We start from the raw sequence: 15,219 nt of genomic DNA, 5'->3' as shown, positions 1-15,219 counted from the left end.
TCACCAGTAGCTGGAGGGAGGTTATTCTTCCCCTCTATTCAGCATTGGTCAGACAGCCAGAGGATGGTATCCAATTTTGGACTCCCCAGTACAAAGGACATGGACTTAACTGGAGCAAGTCCAGTGAAAGGCCGCTGTGATTTTTAAGGGATTAGAGCATCACAGAGATCTGGGACTGTTCAGCCTCAAGATGAAACAGCTTGTGTGGCTCTTATTGTTATGTATAAATACTCAGTGGGAGGGAGGGAAGAAGAGGAAGCCAGACTCTCCTCAGTGGCATCCAGTGAAAGAAGCAGCAGTGGGAGCACAGCAAAATACAATAGATGCTATCTGAAGGTAAGAAAATAAAACTTAACTGTGAGAGTTGTTAAACACTGGACCAGCTTACCAAGGGAGGCTGAGGAATTCTCATCCTTGGAGGTATTAAAAAACTGGCAGGAAAAATTTCTGAGCAACCTGCATTTGTTGACGCTGCTTGGAGCAAGGAGGCCCCCTCCAGTTTCAGCTGTTAGGAGCTGCTGAATCAGCTGGCCTGCTAGAGAAGAGGCTGCTCGGTTTCACGTCCTCAGGTACAGCCAGTAGCAAGCCTGAGCACGCATTCCCAACAGCTGCTCATGCACACAAAATATACATGTATATAATATGTTAATATGTGCATATTATTTTATATATATATGCACACACACCATACCTGACTGGTCTGAGATAGAACACAGCAGTCATGCAAGCATGGCACAAACAACCTGATCCTCCTTCTCTGGATGATCAGGATTAACCTGTTAGTGGGAAATATATACATATATATTAAGGATCCCTCTAGTGTCCAAGACCAGCTATCCAGAAGCTGGCTCCACAGTCTGGAGCCCGAGTTGGTCTCCTCAGCTGCAGACGTACGGGTCCTCAAGCCCTGCAGTCCCAGTCCAGTAGTGGACACTTAGACCTCTCACACGCATGCACAGACACCCTGATTAGCCTTACACATTGGCTCTACCCAGCACCTGGTTGGCCCCAGGACTCCCTGGTCTCCCAGCTACCTCACATACAGACCCAAACTGTTCTTGGGTAGCTGGTCCACTCTCTGACTTCTAGACCAGAGAGCTGGGAGCTCGAGCAGCTGACTCTCAGACTGGTCTTTCCAGTATCTGACCAGACTTGCAGCCATGCCATCGCGTGGCTCTCAAGTCTCTTACCCTACTCGCTCACCAGCTACTGACTTGATTTTTGCTAGCGATTATACATGGATATGCACACCCACACAATATGCATGCACTCAGGTAGTTCCAGCTGCTGGCACTTAGACCTCCACATGCACTGAACAGAGTCCCTTCACACAGAGAAATAAAAAAAAAAAAAAAAAAGAAAAGTTTAGTAAGTAGACAGGACAGGCTGCACTGATGACACACAGGGCATGGCCAGCCAAGCGTATGTGCAGCCAGCCCTCTGCACCCTTTACAGCATTCCCTGTTTTCCCACGCTGCTTCCTCTCCTCCATCACTCCTCTTCCTGCCTTTGATCCTCCCCTACACATCCCATAACAAGTCTTGAAGAGTCCCCAAATGCTCTTCCCCCTGACACCCCATGCCCCTCAACAGGACTAACCACCCCTTAACCTGCGAAGTGATCCAGAGAGCCCTTCCCCTTGAGTTCGCTGGACAGGTTTCATACCCAGACACCCACGCTGTTGTCCTCCTATAGCTCTAGGAGGAGTTAGGTTAGAGAGCTTCTCTTCCCTGTCCTCGTTTCTCTCCTCTCTGCACCTTTGTGTTTGTGGGCAGGAGCCTTTAATCACATAATCTAGAAACCATCAGTCAAAACAATGCCTATAAACCAGCAAGAACTCAGATAAGAAAAAGAAAGCAAGTGTACAATTTGTTTCTTCTTTGCTGATTCTACAGGAAACCTCAAAGCGTTTTCTGGGTCAATTTGCAAGGAGCCATTAAAGATTTCCCCCAAACTGGCAAGAGAACAAGAGGTTAAGTTTCATGTCTTTGAAGCGTAGAAGCATTGATGCTTACCACAAAGAGAAGTTTCATCTACAGTGACCAAGACAGTACATGCTTAAAACCATAAACAACAAGCACAAACACTTTCTGAGTAGCAACAGTTAAGGCAAAGCAAGCAAACTGACTTTATTCCAGTCTGATGCCAAGTGGATTGTAATAACTTGCCTCCCAGTGACACCATCAAGCAGATTACAGTCTTGCTGTACTGAAATACAGTCTCCCACTGCTTTAAGCGAGAGCTACTCCTTTAGGCACAGAAAAGCAGGAAACTAAACAGTTCGAAAAGGAGACCAGGAGATGGAGAGAGAAAAGCCATTTTTCAGCCATTTTAATTTCTCATCCTCTCTGGAGACTGGGTGGAACAGCAACTCTATGTACATTCTCTACTGCTCAAGACAGTGATTCTCATGGGTGGTTGAAAAATACAGCAGACATGCTAATGGAAAAAAACCCACATTTTATTGAATGCAAACAGTGGTGGGACAGTGTAGATATTCAAAAGGTTTGTTCAGTTTGAGAGTTTAGTCCAGGAAGCGGGGCTCAGTGCAGTAACTTACATTGCAATTACACTGTATCTTTCACTGACGGCAGTGAAAGAATCCCTGCTGGAACAGGGACACATTCCTCAGTCTGCTGAACCCTCATTCATGCACTGAGATGCCTTCTTACCATGCGCTGTCCATCTTTACGATGTCCTTTATTTGTAAACGTGCATTCTTTGGATTGCTGTGTTACTCTGGTGTCCAGACTGGCTGTCCAGAAACCACACTGGGAAACAATTCATTTTGGGGAGGGAAATATATTTAAAAAAAAAAAAGAAGTTTCCAAACTCAGGAACAGAGTAGGATTTCAAACATTGCCAGTTTAATCTGGCGAAGGGAAAAAAAAAAAAAAAGACAAGACAGTTAGCCAGTAAAACCTATTAGAGACAGAAAAGCTACAGTAGGTTAGCTTTTCCCAGCAACGATAACAGACATTCCCAATATGTTCTGCATCCACACTCAAACCCAGGAGTGAGGGAAGGGGCAGGGGAAGACATCCTGGTAATCAGGTGGCACAAAAAATAAAACAGAAGACAGCAGTGGTGCTGAGATGGAAGCTTCAACCTTCTAAGGTCACTGTTTCTGGTTCCATGGAACAGAAGAACGCTCAGCCCTTCCCAGCATTTGCCACCAGGTCATTCTTGCTACTTCTGCCACGCAGTTGTGGAAGTCTGGTTTTTCCTCCTCCAGAGTCTTCAGAGGACAGACTGTGCACTCACCTTGATCATAGCCCCCAGCCTGGCATACACTGTGGCCAGGAAGTTGTGACAGGAGAAGTGGTTCTTTCTTGGTGGGTGTGCAGAGTGAAGTCTAGTAGCAGTGAATCCTACATGAGTAAAGAACTGCGCTGGCATTGTCTCCATTGGTAGCTACCTGCCTTGTCAGGCAGAGGGACGGGACAACGGCAGGGAGGGGAAGAGTATTGAGTGCAGGGGTCCCCAGGGTATGCCCACTCCAAGCTCCTCAGCGTGCCGTTTTGGCACGAACCGTATGACATCTCATGCACAGCACATGCCCATCCAGTGGAAAGCACCCATTCTCATCTGCTTCAATGGACAACGGCTTCCCACAGTCCTAAATAGGAAAAGGAAAGAGGGAGGGAGCTCAATGACAGCCAACAGCAGGTTAAATGCATTCAAGAATGTAGGAAATGCCCTGCTGGGTCAGGATAATGGCTCACAGCCCACTGCTCTGTCTCTGATGGTGCTAATTTGAGATACTATTTTGAGGGAAGAGCAAGCATGTTCTATGATCCCAGCATGTTCCCCCAGTATATACAGCTGCTGCATTAGGGATGTTTGAGACTACAGCCCTGCGCAGTCCTTGTTCATTGAGCTGTTTGTCCATGAATATCTAATTGTTTTCTGAACCTGCTTCAAAATTGCTCTGAATTAATTCAAAACAACCTTACTGTTTGGCCAGGACAGACAACAAAGGCGCCCAGTTGCTGGTGATGGGAATGAGAGAGATGGGAGGAGTGGGGCCACCAGGCTTACCTCACATTTGTAACATTTCATGTGGAAATTTTTCTCCAATGCTACCACACGCACTGTCTCATCCTTTCCAGGCTCTGGCATGATAGGCTCACTACAGACTGAGCAGCGTGGAGCATACTTCCTGCAGCACAAAAATATGGAGGAGACCATGACCACTGTGGTGACATTCAATGCAGGTTTCTTGCTGCCGTAAAATAGTATTACCAGTACAGGAATACTAAATCACAAAGAAGTTTAGTTGGGAAAAGGCCTTAATCGCTACACAGTACATTGCTGACCCATTTTTAACTTCATGTCCATCAGATCGCATGGGCAACCCAATGCCATACTGGATTAAAATTAAACAGGGGTTCTTTCAGACACCGCATGCACATCCTCTCTCCATACCTGTGGTAGTCATCCACACAGTGAGGCTGGTTGGCCTGGTCCACAATAAAAGAGGTGCCTTCAAGAGGAGTATGGCACATTACGCAGGTGAAGCACTGGGGATGGTACGAGTTACCAGTGGCCTTCAGCATCCGGTCCGTGATGGTCTGTTTGCAGACACTGCACTTCTCCAAGGTCCCCTGAGCCCAAAGGAAACAAGTAAGACACGTTAATCCTATCTCCCACTCCCAGCGAGGTCACCCCACAGACAGTCAAGATGGAAGGAGGATGGGAAAGCATGAGAGAGTAATGACAGCAAGCTCAGCTCTTTCCAGCAGCTTTCACCCCAGTGACTCACAGCGTAGCAGTCCTCGCAGAAGGGCTTCTCATCCACATTGTAGAACTGCTGCCCCTGCAGCTGCTTCTCACATTTGAAGCAGGTAAAGCATTCCATATGGAAAAGGGAATCCAGGGCTCTCACAGCTGGCTGAGTTCGTGATAGGGGCTTCCGGCAGAAGCCGCAGAGCTCTGTCAGTGGAAGAAAGGTATTAGGAGAGAGGAAAAACCACCACAGTTAATCCTACTGCTGTTCAATGAGGGAACGCACCAGAAGTAGCGGCCTCTACTGAGGGCGGATGCTCCATATCCTTCATTAGTTTCTGAGTCAACATCTCCAGCTCTTCTACCTCCTTCATGGTTAGACAGGAATTCCCCCTAGGTGGATCTGCGCTGGAGCCTGTGGATCTATGCTGCAGGAAGAGGAAACATTCAGTCCCAAAGCACACATATAGACAGACTCCCTCCCACCCTTAATAAAACTACTTGTCTCACCTTTACTTCTCCTCTCTGTCCCTCTCAAGGGAATGATCTGCCATCCACTGTGCTTACCTCTTTCCACCTTTACACAAAGTCCCAACCCTCTCCACCACTGTCTCTACCTATATCTCTTATCAGACACGAACAGGTTCCCCTAGCCTGCGACACACCCTCCCTCCCCATTCTCCAACTTCACTCCCAGTAATGTGGTGCCTGTCCAAAGACACTGGTCCCACAGCTATGTCCCTTACCATGTCTTTTGCAGCAGCAGGTTTTTCTGTGGGATGTGGCTTCTCCTGCACTTGGGGTCTTTCCTTCTGCTGAGCATAGGTAAAATTGGGAGGCTGTGGCCGTGAGGAGGGACCTGATGGTGAAGGGGCTGTGAACTGAGTCTGAAGGGAGGGAGGGTATCTTGTAGAGTTCGAAGGAGCCATGGGAACACTGGCACCTGATTTGGACCCAAACTTTGGAGAACCACCAACAGGGGTTGGGCTGAATTTAGGGGTAGGCTGAGAAGGAGGGAGTGAGGGAGGTGGAGGGACTGGTGCTAGAGGCTCCTTGCGTTGCTGTGGGGCTGCCCATGGGGTTGGGGCAGGGTTCAGATCCACACCAGGGGGCTTGAAAGGTAAGCTTCCACTTGGCTTTGGAGTGAATTTGGAAGGAAAGGAATGAGGAGTATCTCTGGGTGCAGATGGTATTTCCACGTGGGCTTTTGGGGCCAATGGTTTCTCCAGAGAATCTGTGGATCCTGGAAGTATCTGTAAAGTGAAGCATCAGAGAAACAGGCAGTTACCAGCAAGGTAAAAAAGAAAATACACGGCCTACAGTAGTAAGCAGCTATCCCAGACCCACAATGCTAAGAGTTGCCAGACTGCTAAATATTTAGCAGTCCTGACAAGTTGCATTTTCTGTGCTTTCTGGTCCTTCACATACACTTTCACACTATGGTTTCTCCAGGCACTTTAATCTTCACCCTTCTCACTACTTGTTTTCAGTAAACTAGTCATCTCTTCCTCCACCTATGATGTTCTGGAGAGTTCACCCGGGATCTGAAGGGGTCATTCTTCTCCACACCATCCACAACATTATGGATAGTGAGTCAATCTGAAGATCAGTGCTGCTCATCTTGCCACACACCTACACCACCATCCATAAGGAAAGAGGGAGCAGAGCACATTACAGGAATGGCCACAGAACTGGGTGCATCCCCTTACAAGAGCAGATTTTGACACTTTGGACCATGGTACAGATCTGCTCCTTGCTTTGAGTGGATAGCAAGTTGGTGAGTGTGAACAAGGCACAGCCTCCAAGGTCTACAAACAGTGGGAAAACTCAGATTTAGGTGGGAAAAGACATCTGGAGATCTCTAGTCCAACACCCTGCTCACAGTAGGGCTAAATCCCATGCTAGATCAGGTCACTCAGGGTCTTTTCCAGGTGATTTCTGAACAAGGACGCAGATTCCCCAGCTTCTCTGGGCACTTGTGCCAGTGTTGAGCTACCCTTGGAAGGGAACAGCTTTTTCTTTTGTCCAACAGGAACTTCCCTTGCTGCAACTTGTGTCCCTTGTCTCTTGTTGTGCCCTCGTAAGAAGAATCTCGTCTCTCCAGCCCTCCTTTACGTATTGTAGACTGCAGTTAGATGCCTGCCTTGGCCACCTCTTCTGCAGAGGAGTCAGCTCTCACATCAAAGCCTTCAACCCCCACCGATTGCTATGACCCTGCTGGACTGCATCTAGTTCAGCATTCCTCTGGGGTTATTCTACTGAGAAACCCAACTGGCAACAGTTCTCCAAGATGCAGCCTCGCTAGCACAGCAGAGTGGAATAATCACCGTCTCTGTCCTGCTGACTACGCTCTCACATATGCAGCCCAGCATGTGGTTGACCTTTATTACTGGCTCACATTCAACAAACTGTCCACCAGGAACCCCAGGTCCTTCATCTGCAGAGATGTAGTCCAGTTGACCCTGATCTATGCCGGTTCATAAGGTGATAGCATTCCCTGATTTCCCAGATCTCAGAGCTTCCTGCTGCTGAGTTCAGAGAGTAGTGAGAAGTAGTCCCAAGTCAGAGTATCACAAGAAACTACATTTCCCTCGACCTCACTCACCTGTGGGGCACATTCTCTGCTCACAGGCTCTTCATCAAACATAAGTGGAGGAGGAGGAGGAGAAGGAAAATCTTCTGGTGCTGGTGGAAAAGGCTCTTCAAAGGGTGGTGGGGGTGGGGGAAAAGCACAGTTTGAGGAGAAGCTTGCCTCTTCACCAGGTGGGGGAGGAGGTGGCGGTGGCAGGTCTGTGGGGAAGAAAGAGAATAAAAGCAAGTTTGGATCATTTCTTACCCTTAGCCAGTACAAATCCCAGGAGAGTTCTTGAAGGTATTACAGCAGGTAGTTCCCCAGTACCCAGGGTACCCCAGCACCCATCAAGGACAACTGCCCAAAGCTATGTGCCGTCATATAAACTCTCCTCTGTACATACTGCAGTTAGTCACCAGGAAGAATAATTGTATAATTGGGAAACATGTCTTATTATGCTCTGTTGCACTCCTCCTCTCATTCTTTGGTCCCTGGCATAGGCTTCCCTTGCCAGTAACGGATTCAGATTGCTGAAAAGAGAGCAGCACTAAAAGGGAAGCCAGCAGACAAGCCAGGACCCTGGAAAACTTGTGTTATTACCGGAAAGCAAGCTGGCACCTCCCAGCCGGCTAGTAAGTACTACAAGAAACAAGTGGGCAAAAAAAAAAACAACCCAACTTGGCCTAACTTCCCTTTATGTATATGAAGAATCTTTGAGATTGCTTCATTTTCCTGAGAGATGAAAACAGCTTTCTTTTTGGAGGCTAAAATGGCCCCATACCCAATACAAATTAGGACATGAGAGATTTTCCAGAACCCTTTTAAGCAGGCTGAAAAGCACCAGAGTGCCTCAGTCTCCTAGAAGAAAAACCCATTGCTTCCACTTATTCATATTTGCTGAAGATGTGGAACAGGCAAAAGCAGACATCATCTACTACAACACAGTCAAAGAAACGTGAATCTGCTTCCCTTCACCATGTATGGGAGAAGTTGTCCTCTTATCATTTAAGCAGCAAAGAATGCTGAAGAAGAGCGGGCATAGCTTCCCCATCCATTTTTCTGGACACCCACCTCTCTTTCTAACTAGCCCCAACCAGCAGTAGGGTGAAAGACCATGTTTTTCACTTTTGCTACACCACGTGTAAATTTTAACAGCAGTAATCTCATTGTCTCCTCTGCCTGCTGTTGTCAACAGACCTTATATGGACTTCTCACCTGTAACTTAAGGGAGATGATGCTGCCCTTTCAGAAAATGAAAAATGAAATCTTATTAGCCCGTGGAGTGCATAAACTGCACTGATACGCAGCATCTCTTCCAAGCCTTCTTGTGCCACAGATATTCTACTTGGGGAGGAAGAAGGCTGGTGTTTTTTTCTTTGAAACAACAGCTCAGGATCAAGTTTGTATATCATTGCATTTTGGTTTATGGAAATGATAAAGAATATTGCAGAAACAAAGCCCCAGTCTCCTGTCATACTGTTTCGGATGCACTAAAAGCCTGTTTTATGAATTATTCATATAAGCCAAAAATTTCCCTACAAAGTTACTATACCTGATTTACAGAACAAACAATACTAATTTAACATTCCTAATTAGCAGTACTAATTTAGCCATCTCGTCATCTAAGACCAGGAGATCAATTGTTATGGCTTTATGTTATACTATTTATTTGAGGAGTGTTTAGAAAAGGAATAGAACATAGGAGAGATAATTCAGAGAAGGATCAAATTGGATGCATTCCTCTCATGACTGAGTTTTGGTGGTTCATGCATACTTCAGATATCTTGCTGGTAGCCCTTACCCACAGCAGTTAAGCAAAGTGGTTCTTTTGCTAATCTTTCTGTCGTTAGTTCCTCTATAAAAAGCTTTATGAGGAAGAAGGAAGGGAGAAGTTGAGCAAACACCACCAAATCCTCCACTTGCACTGTATATTGAAAAATAATTTTTAACATCCATCTGTCTACTTTTGTTCTTCAGGTAATGTGTTCATGTCAGTTTGAGACTTTCCAAGACACAGCTCTAATCTGCACAACTATAGAAGAAAATCAAAAAGCCTAAGATGGGACCTTGGATTGCAGACACAAGATTCCAGCCAACAACGAATGAGAAAGGTCAGAGTTAGCTGGTACAATTCTAGGAGACAGAAGCAACAACATGCGAAGGCCCCTGTAACTTGAAAAATGGAAAAAAAGTCATAGTAGTTTGCTTCCTCTGAGCAGAGGACCAGCCTTCCTACCATCAGATCAGCTGCCCACTGACTTCGCATGCTAACTTAAAAAACATCAGTGTTGCACAGTCTGTGCTAGACAGTGAAATGAAAGAAATTTTGACACCATTATCTGAACACATGTCCCCTACCTGAGGTGCAGCCTGGTAAGAGTTGTGGACTAATATGCAGCATCAATCATTAGCAAGAGGTCCCTATGGAGACTTCTGCTGGTTCCATGCAGAAAATTCCAACTAGGGAGCCACACAACCATGAATTTTCTGCTTCCTAAAGGACTAAAAAAACAACCAACAAAAAAAACCCAAACCACCCCACCACCACAGGAAATAAAAAAAACCAGACCACACTAAAGCAAGCTGCTCTGCACAGGAAAACATGCCCAACCCAAAACACTATGAAAAAGTCTAAAACTCCACAAGCCATCGAAACTCTTAAGACTCACTTCCTGTTTACGATAGCCTTCAACATTTTTTCATGCTATTATTTCTTCCTCTCCATCTCCAGCAGCAAAGATGGCAATTGCAAAGTCCATGAGAAGGATCTCTGCAGCCAGAAACAACCAGCCTGAGCTGATAAGAATCAACAAGGAGGAGAATAGCACCATCACCAATAAGGGCCAACTTCTCTGAACATTAGCTCTCAGACATGCTGGCCAGAAACTGATTACAGTTACACAATTATGCACTCAGGGAATACTACGAAAAATCCATTGTGTTCCTCCAGCGTCAGTGCAACACAGGACCACCTTCCCATCTCCTTCCCTAATGGAGATACCACGTACTTCCAAGTTCCCTCTACAACAGTTGTATCTCATTGTAAAACCTGCCAAGCTCTAGAGCAAGGGTACCCATCACTTACAGCAGTTATGCCCTTCTTCTCATGTTTAGCCCTGTTACAGACCTCACACCCTGAGAATTTTGAAATGTATTTTCACGTCTGTGACACCAGCCCTCACCTACCTTCTGCCAGCAGGGACGTGGACACTGACGGAATCTCCCCCACCTTCCCTATCTGAGCACGCTGGGCGCCAGCTCCAGCAGGCGGAGGTACTGGAGACTCTGACGCACCCCCAGGCTTGAAGGGGTTCACCTTGGGTTTAGGGGCAACCACAGGTGCAAACTTCTTCTGCGGGTTGTAGAAGGAAGGGGTAGAGATGTTGATATTGACTGTAGACGTCATACGGGTCCCTGGGGCACCTGGAGAGGCCATCTTCTCAGCACCTGGCAGGAAAGAAGAGAGGGGGAAAACTCTGTTAATTCAGCCTTAAGCCAGAGTGGAAAAAGGAACATATGAAACAGAAAGACAGAGGAGTGCAGCCAGAGGCTGAGGAGCCTGAGCAGGGCACAGACCATTTCCAGGTTCAGCACAGAAAAAAGGAGTCACAAAAACTGCAGACAGCTCAAATGAGCCAGCACCCTTGACCATCTCAAGTCAGTACATCACTGACCACAAAGAGGTTCTTGCCACAGAGGAAGTCAAGCTCTTTGCTGCACAAGAACCCGGCACGCACACTGGAGAGGAGAACAGTGGGGCACCAGAGTGAGCATTCTCCACTGCGCACACCCAGCCCCATGCACACTGCGGGGGTGCTCCCATGCACCCGTTCCCAAACTGGAGCTGACATTTCCTCTCCCTCAGTTACCAGAGAATGCCAGCTGGTTCCTCTTGACCCCAGCCTCTGACAGCCCCAGTAGCATTCCCCTTCATCCGACCCTTACACACCCCCTGCATCCCCCCCATCCCTCACCTCCAGACCCCTGCACTCCTCCTTTCCATCCCTCACCTCCAGACCCATGCTATCTCCCCATCCCTCGCCTCCAGACCCCCGCGTCCCCATCCCTTGCCCCCAGACCCCCGCATGCCAGAGGGGCGCCGGCAGCCCCGTTACACGAGGATCTCGCTGGTGTCCCACCCCCGGACAGAGCCCCCGGATCTCCTGGATCCCACCTCCCGCCTTTCTCGACTCTCCTCCTCCTCCGCTCTCCTCCTCTTCCCTTCCCTCCTTGCCCACCCCCACCCCCGCCCCCGCCACCGAGGCTCGAGCATCCCTGCCGAGTCATCTCTCTCTCTGGAGCTGATGGTCTTAGGAAAGCCACATCTCGAGGATTCCCCCCCGTCCTACAATCCAGGCCAGGAACCTCATTCGTGCTCGCAATCTCCACGAAGCCAGAGGCTTTGTTGTACAGCTCCAGCCAGCGCGGGGGCTCTGAGCCAGCACTGCGAGCTGGCACGTTCGCATCAGTGCCCCTCCACGCTGCTGGCCTCCCTCGCTCGGGCAAGAACAGCTGCTGGGACAGACAGCCCTGGTGACACAAACATCCACCCACTGTGGAATCGTAGAATTGTTTGGGTTGGAGGGGTCCTTAAAGATCATCCAGTTCCAGCCCCGTGCCATGGTCAGGGACACCGCCCACTGGATCAGGCTGCCCAAGGCCCCATCCAACCTGTCCTTGAACACCTCCAGGGATGGGGCAGCCACAGCTTCCGTGGGCAACTTCTGCCAGGGCCTCATCTCCCTCATCATGAACAAGATCTTCTTTATGTCTAGTCTAATTTAACGTCATGAGGTTTAACAAGGCCAAGTGCCGGGTCCTGCCCTTGGGGCACAACAACCCTGTGCAGTGCTACAGACTAGGAGAAGTCTGTCTAGAAAGCTGCCTGGAGGAGAAGGACCTGGGGGTGTTGGTTGACAGCGACTGAACATGAGCCAGCAGTGTGCCCAGGTGGCCAAGAAGGCCAATGGCATCTTGGCTTGTATCAGAAACAGTGTGACCAGCAGGTCCAGGGAGGTTATTCTCCCTCTGTACTCGGCACTGGTGAGACCGCACCTCGAATACTGTGTTCAGGTCTGGGCCCCTCACCACAAGAAGGATGTTGAGGCTCTGGAGAGAGTCCAGAGAAGAGCAACGAAGCTGGTGAGGGGGCTGGAGAACAGGCCTTATGAGGAGCGGCTGAGGGAGCTGAGGTTTTTTAGCCTGGAGAAGAGGAGGCTGAGGGGAGACCTTATTGCTCTCTATAACTACCTGAAAGGAGGTTGTGGTGAGGAGGGTGCTGGCCTCTTCTCCCAAGTGACAGGAGACAGGACAAGAGGGAATGGCCTCAAGCTCCGCCAGGGGAGGTTTAGGCTGGACATTAGGAAAAAATTTTTCACAGAATGGGTCATTGGGCACTGGAACAGGCTGCCCAGGGAGGTGGTTGAGTCACCATGCCTGTAGGTATTTAAAGGACAGGTGCATAATGTGCTCAGGGACGTGGTTTAATGGTTCATAGGAATGGTTGGACTCAATGATCCTGGATGTCTTTTCCAACCTAGTGATTCTGTATACTACTTGGTAGTAGGTTTACCAGAATTGACAGCATTATGAGCAGACCACCACAGTGACAATGTCACTTCTGATCATATCCATACTGGGGTTAGTCAACACAGAAACAGTCTTGCAGAATCGTCTGCTTCACAAAAAAGTGCTGGCTTTGCGACCAGTAGCTCCTGTCTGCCTTAACCCAAAGGAGCCTGTTTCCCAGTATACTATGTCACGCTTAAGGCCCTTTCTGCTCAGATCTGTCTCCATCTAGCAGCTGCCCCTGCTCATCCTCACTTCTGTTTATTGGTCCAACCCCACACAGACCAAACAGGCTGAGAAAGGCTGGCCTTGCGGAAAGTCACCCTTCTAGTGACGTTGCCAATATCATCTAAGCCTTAACAGCAACACACAGCTCACGTGAGTCCTGTGGCACTAACAGTAAAAGTTACTGGAGAGAAGTGACACACCAGCAGGTTTAATCTCAAACCCTTCTCATCCTCACATTTTCCCTGAGGGGAAGAGATTTTTCTGCCTTCCGTAACAGCATTTAAAATTACTCAAGTGGAGCTATGAGGAAAGATGTCCCCAAAGGACACAGTAGAGATATTTCATACACCTCACACGGTGTTTCTCTCCAATAGAGAGCAAAGAGAAGCAATAGGCCAGAACCAAATGACACCTCCCTCAGGAGCAGAGTCAGCTCCCAGAAGGTCCAACAGTGGGTCTGCCACCTGTTATGCACCCAGATAGCTTTCAGTTCTTTGACCCAAAGACACCACTTTCATAAGCTCAGCTCATTTCCTGGGGTAAAAAGTGGTGGAGGAACCTGGGGAGGCAGAGAGCAGAGTGTTATTTTTCACCTCTGTTGGTAGGAAGCAGTTTGTCTCCAGCCACACAAGGAGACCAAGTAAAAGCTACCCCAGCACTCTGATGCCCTGCATCTGTACTTCTCCCTCTTGTCAACTTCTTCCCAACCATGGAGGGAGTCGAAAGGAGAAGTATAGCAAAAAAACCCCAGATTGTGAAATGAGCAGACTAAACAGATTTGGGAGTTATGCTTATTTTCATTCTCCCATACAAGCCAACGCCAGGAAGTTCTGCCAGCCTGGCCCAAAGTCAGAAAGCTTCAAAGAGAGCAAAGTCCTATCAGCTATGCAAACTTCCAAGTAGAGCCTTACAGCAACCGGGCTGGGGGAGGGGATCGTTCAAAGCTACAAACTTCTCCCACAGATGCTGGGCTTGCCTCCACCCTGTACAAGGAGAGGAAAAAAAAATAGGAAAAACACCCAAAAAACTATACAAACGTATTTTAAAACTTCAGAAAGTTCTACGACTTTGCAAACGCTTACACCTTCGCTTTGTCCGGGCACTCCCAGAGAGACAGAAACTCATAAATCAAACAAATTTCAAGCACTAAGAGCCCCAGACAACTCGCTCTCAAGCACATCTGGAAAAAGGCTTCAGAGGTGCCTCACTCATCCGAACGCACACAAAAGAGAGCTTGTCCCAAGGAAAAGCAGGCAACACGCCCTCCCTCTCCCCCACTGCTGGAGCTACAGCGGAGCGTCTGGCTGCCTCCATTTCACCAGATTCACACACAAGGCAAAAAAAAAAAGAAAGAAAGAGGAGCCACGAACGTAAATCAGATCCAGAGATCTTGTACAGGGAAGCAGCCCTGGAGGGGGAGAGCGCCCAGGCTGGAGATGGAGAGGGAGCCTGCAAACCCGCAACTCAGGCTGGGGATGGGGGATAGGGGAGTTGGAGCCTGCAAACCCGCAATTCAGGCTGGAGATGGGGGTTGGGGGGGCCTGCAAACCCGCAACTCAGGCTGGAGATGGGGGATAGGGGAGTTGGAGCCTGCAAATCCGCAACTCAGGCTGGAGATGGGGGTTGGGGGGGCCTGCAAACCCGCAACCCAGGCTGGAGGTGTGGGGGGAAGGGGGAGGGAGCCTGTAAACCCGCAACCCTTTCTCGCTCCGCACCATCCCCAGGGCTACGGACAAAGGCTGTTTGGCTGAGCCTAGAGCAGGGACTCACCTCCGGGACCGGGACTCCGGGAAGGGAAGCGCCGTCCCCGGGCTGCGCCGCCTCGGCCCGGCCCTGCCCGGCAGAACCAGCAGAAGCGAAAGGTGGGGGAGCTGCTGAGCTTCTTACCAACTCGCGAAAAAAGCCTCGCCCAGGCAAAGTTGTTTGACCATAAAAGGCGAGAGGCTGCGTGAACAGCTGAGCTCACTCGCTGGGGAATGTGGCGGTGAGGTAAGGGGGGACGGGGGATGGGGCAGCCGCCGGCTCCTCTGCGGCCCCCTCCCCGCCGCCTTCACGGGCGATTAGGAGGAGGAGGAGGGGGTATTTCCCTCCCTGCTCGGCGGTCCCGAAGGAGAAATGTTTGT

At 49.0% G+C, this 15,219-nt stretch overlaps 1 protein-coding gene across 2 annotated transcripts; it reads right to left on the bottom strand.

Annotated features, from left to right (window-relative positions):
• Positions 1-2,440: 2,440 nt before the first annotated feature.
• Positions 2,441-14,946, bottom strand: ZYX (zyxin). Of its 2 annotated transcripts, none has more exons than XM_069865891.1 (9): positions 14,867-14,946; positions 10,487-10,747; positions 7,334-7,518; positions 5,475-5,981; positions 5,015-5,156; positions 4,766-4,935; positions 4,429-4,607; positions 4,042-4,162; positions 2,441-3,619 (listed from the first exon to the last, which is right to left on the bottom strand). In XM_069865891.1, the coding sequence occupies exons 2-9, from the start codon at positions 10,734-10,736 to the stop codon at positions 3,509-3,511; spliced, it is 1,665 nt and encodes a 554-aa protein (XP_069721992.1). In that variant the 5' UTR covers positions 10,737-10,747; positions 14,867-14,946; the 3' UTR covers positions 2,441-3,508. The 2 variants fall into 2 exon arrangements, with proteins under 2 accessions (XP_069721992.1, XP_069721984.1); XM_069865883.1 differs by lacking the exon at positions 14,867-14,946 and adding an exon at positions 10,877-10,967.
• Between the last annotated feature and the right edge of the window lie 273 nt (positions 14,947-15,219).

Source organism: Phaenicophaeus curvirostris, chromosome 1 (genome assembly GCF_032191515.1).
Source record: "Phaenicophaeus curvirostris isolate KB17595 chromosome 1, BPBGC_Pcur_1.0, whole genome shotgun sequence".
NCBI classification, from domain to species: Eukaryota; Metazoa; Chordata; class Aves; order Cuculiformes; family Cuculidae; genus Phaenicophaeus; species Phaenicophaeus curvirostris.
This window is presented reverse-complemented; position numbering and strand designations above follow the sequence as displayed.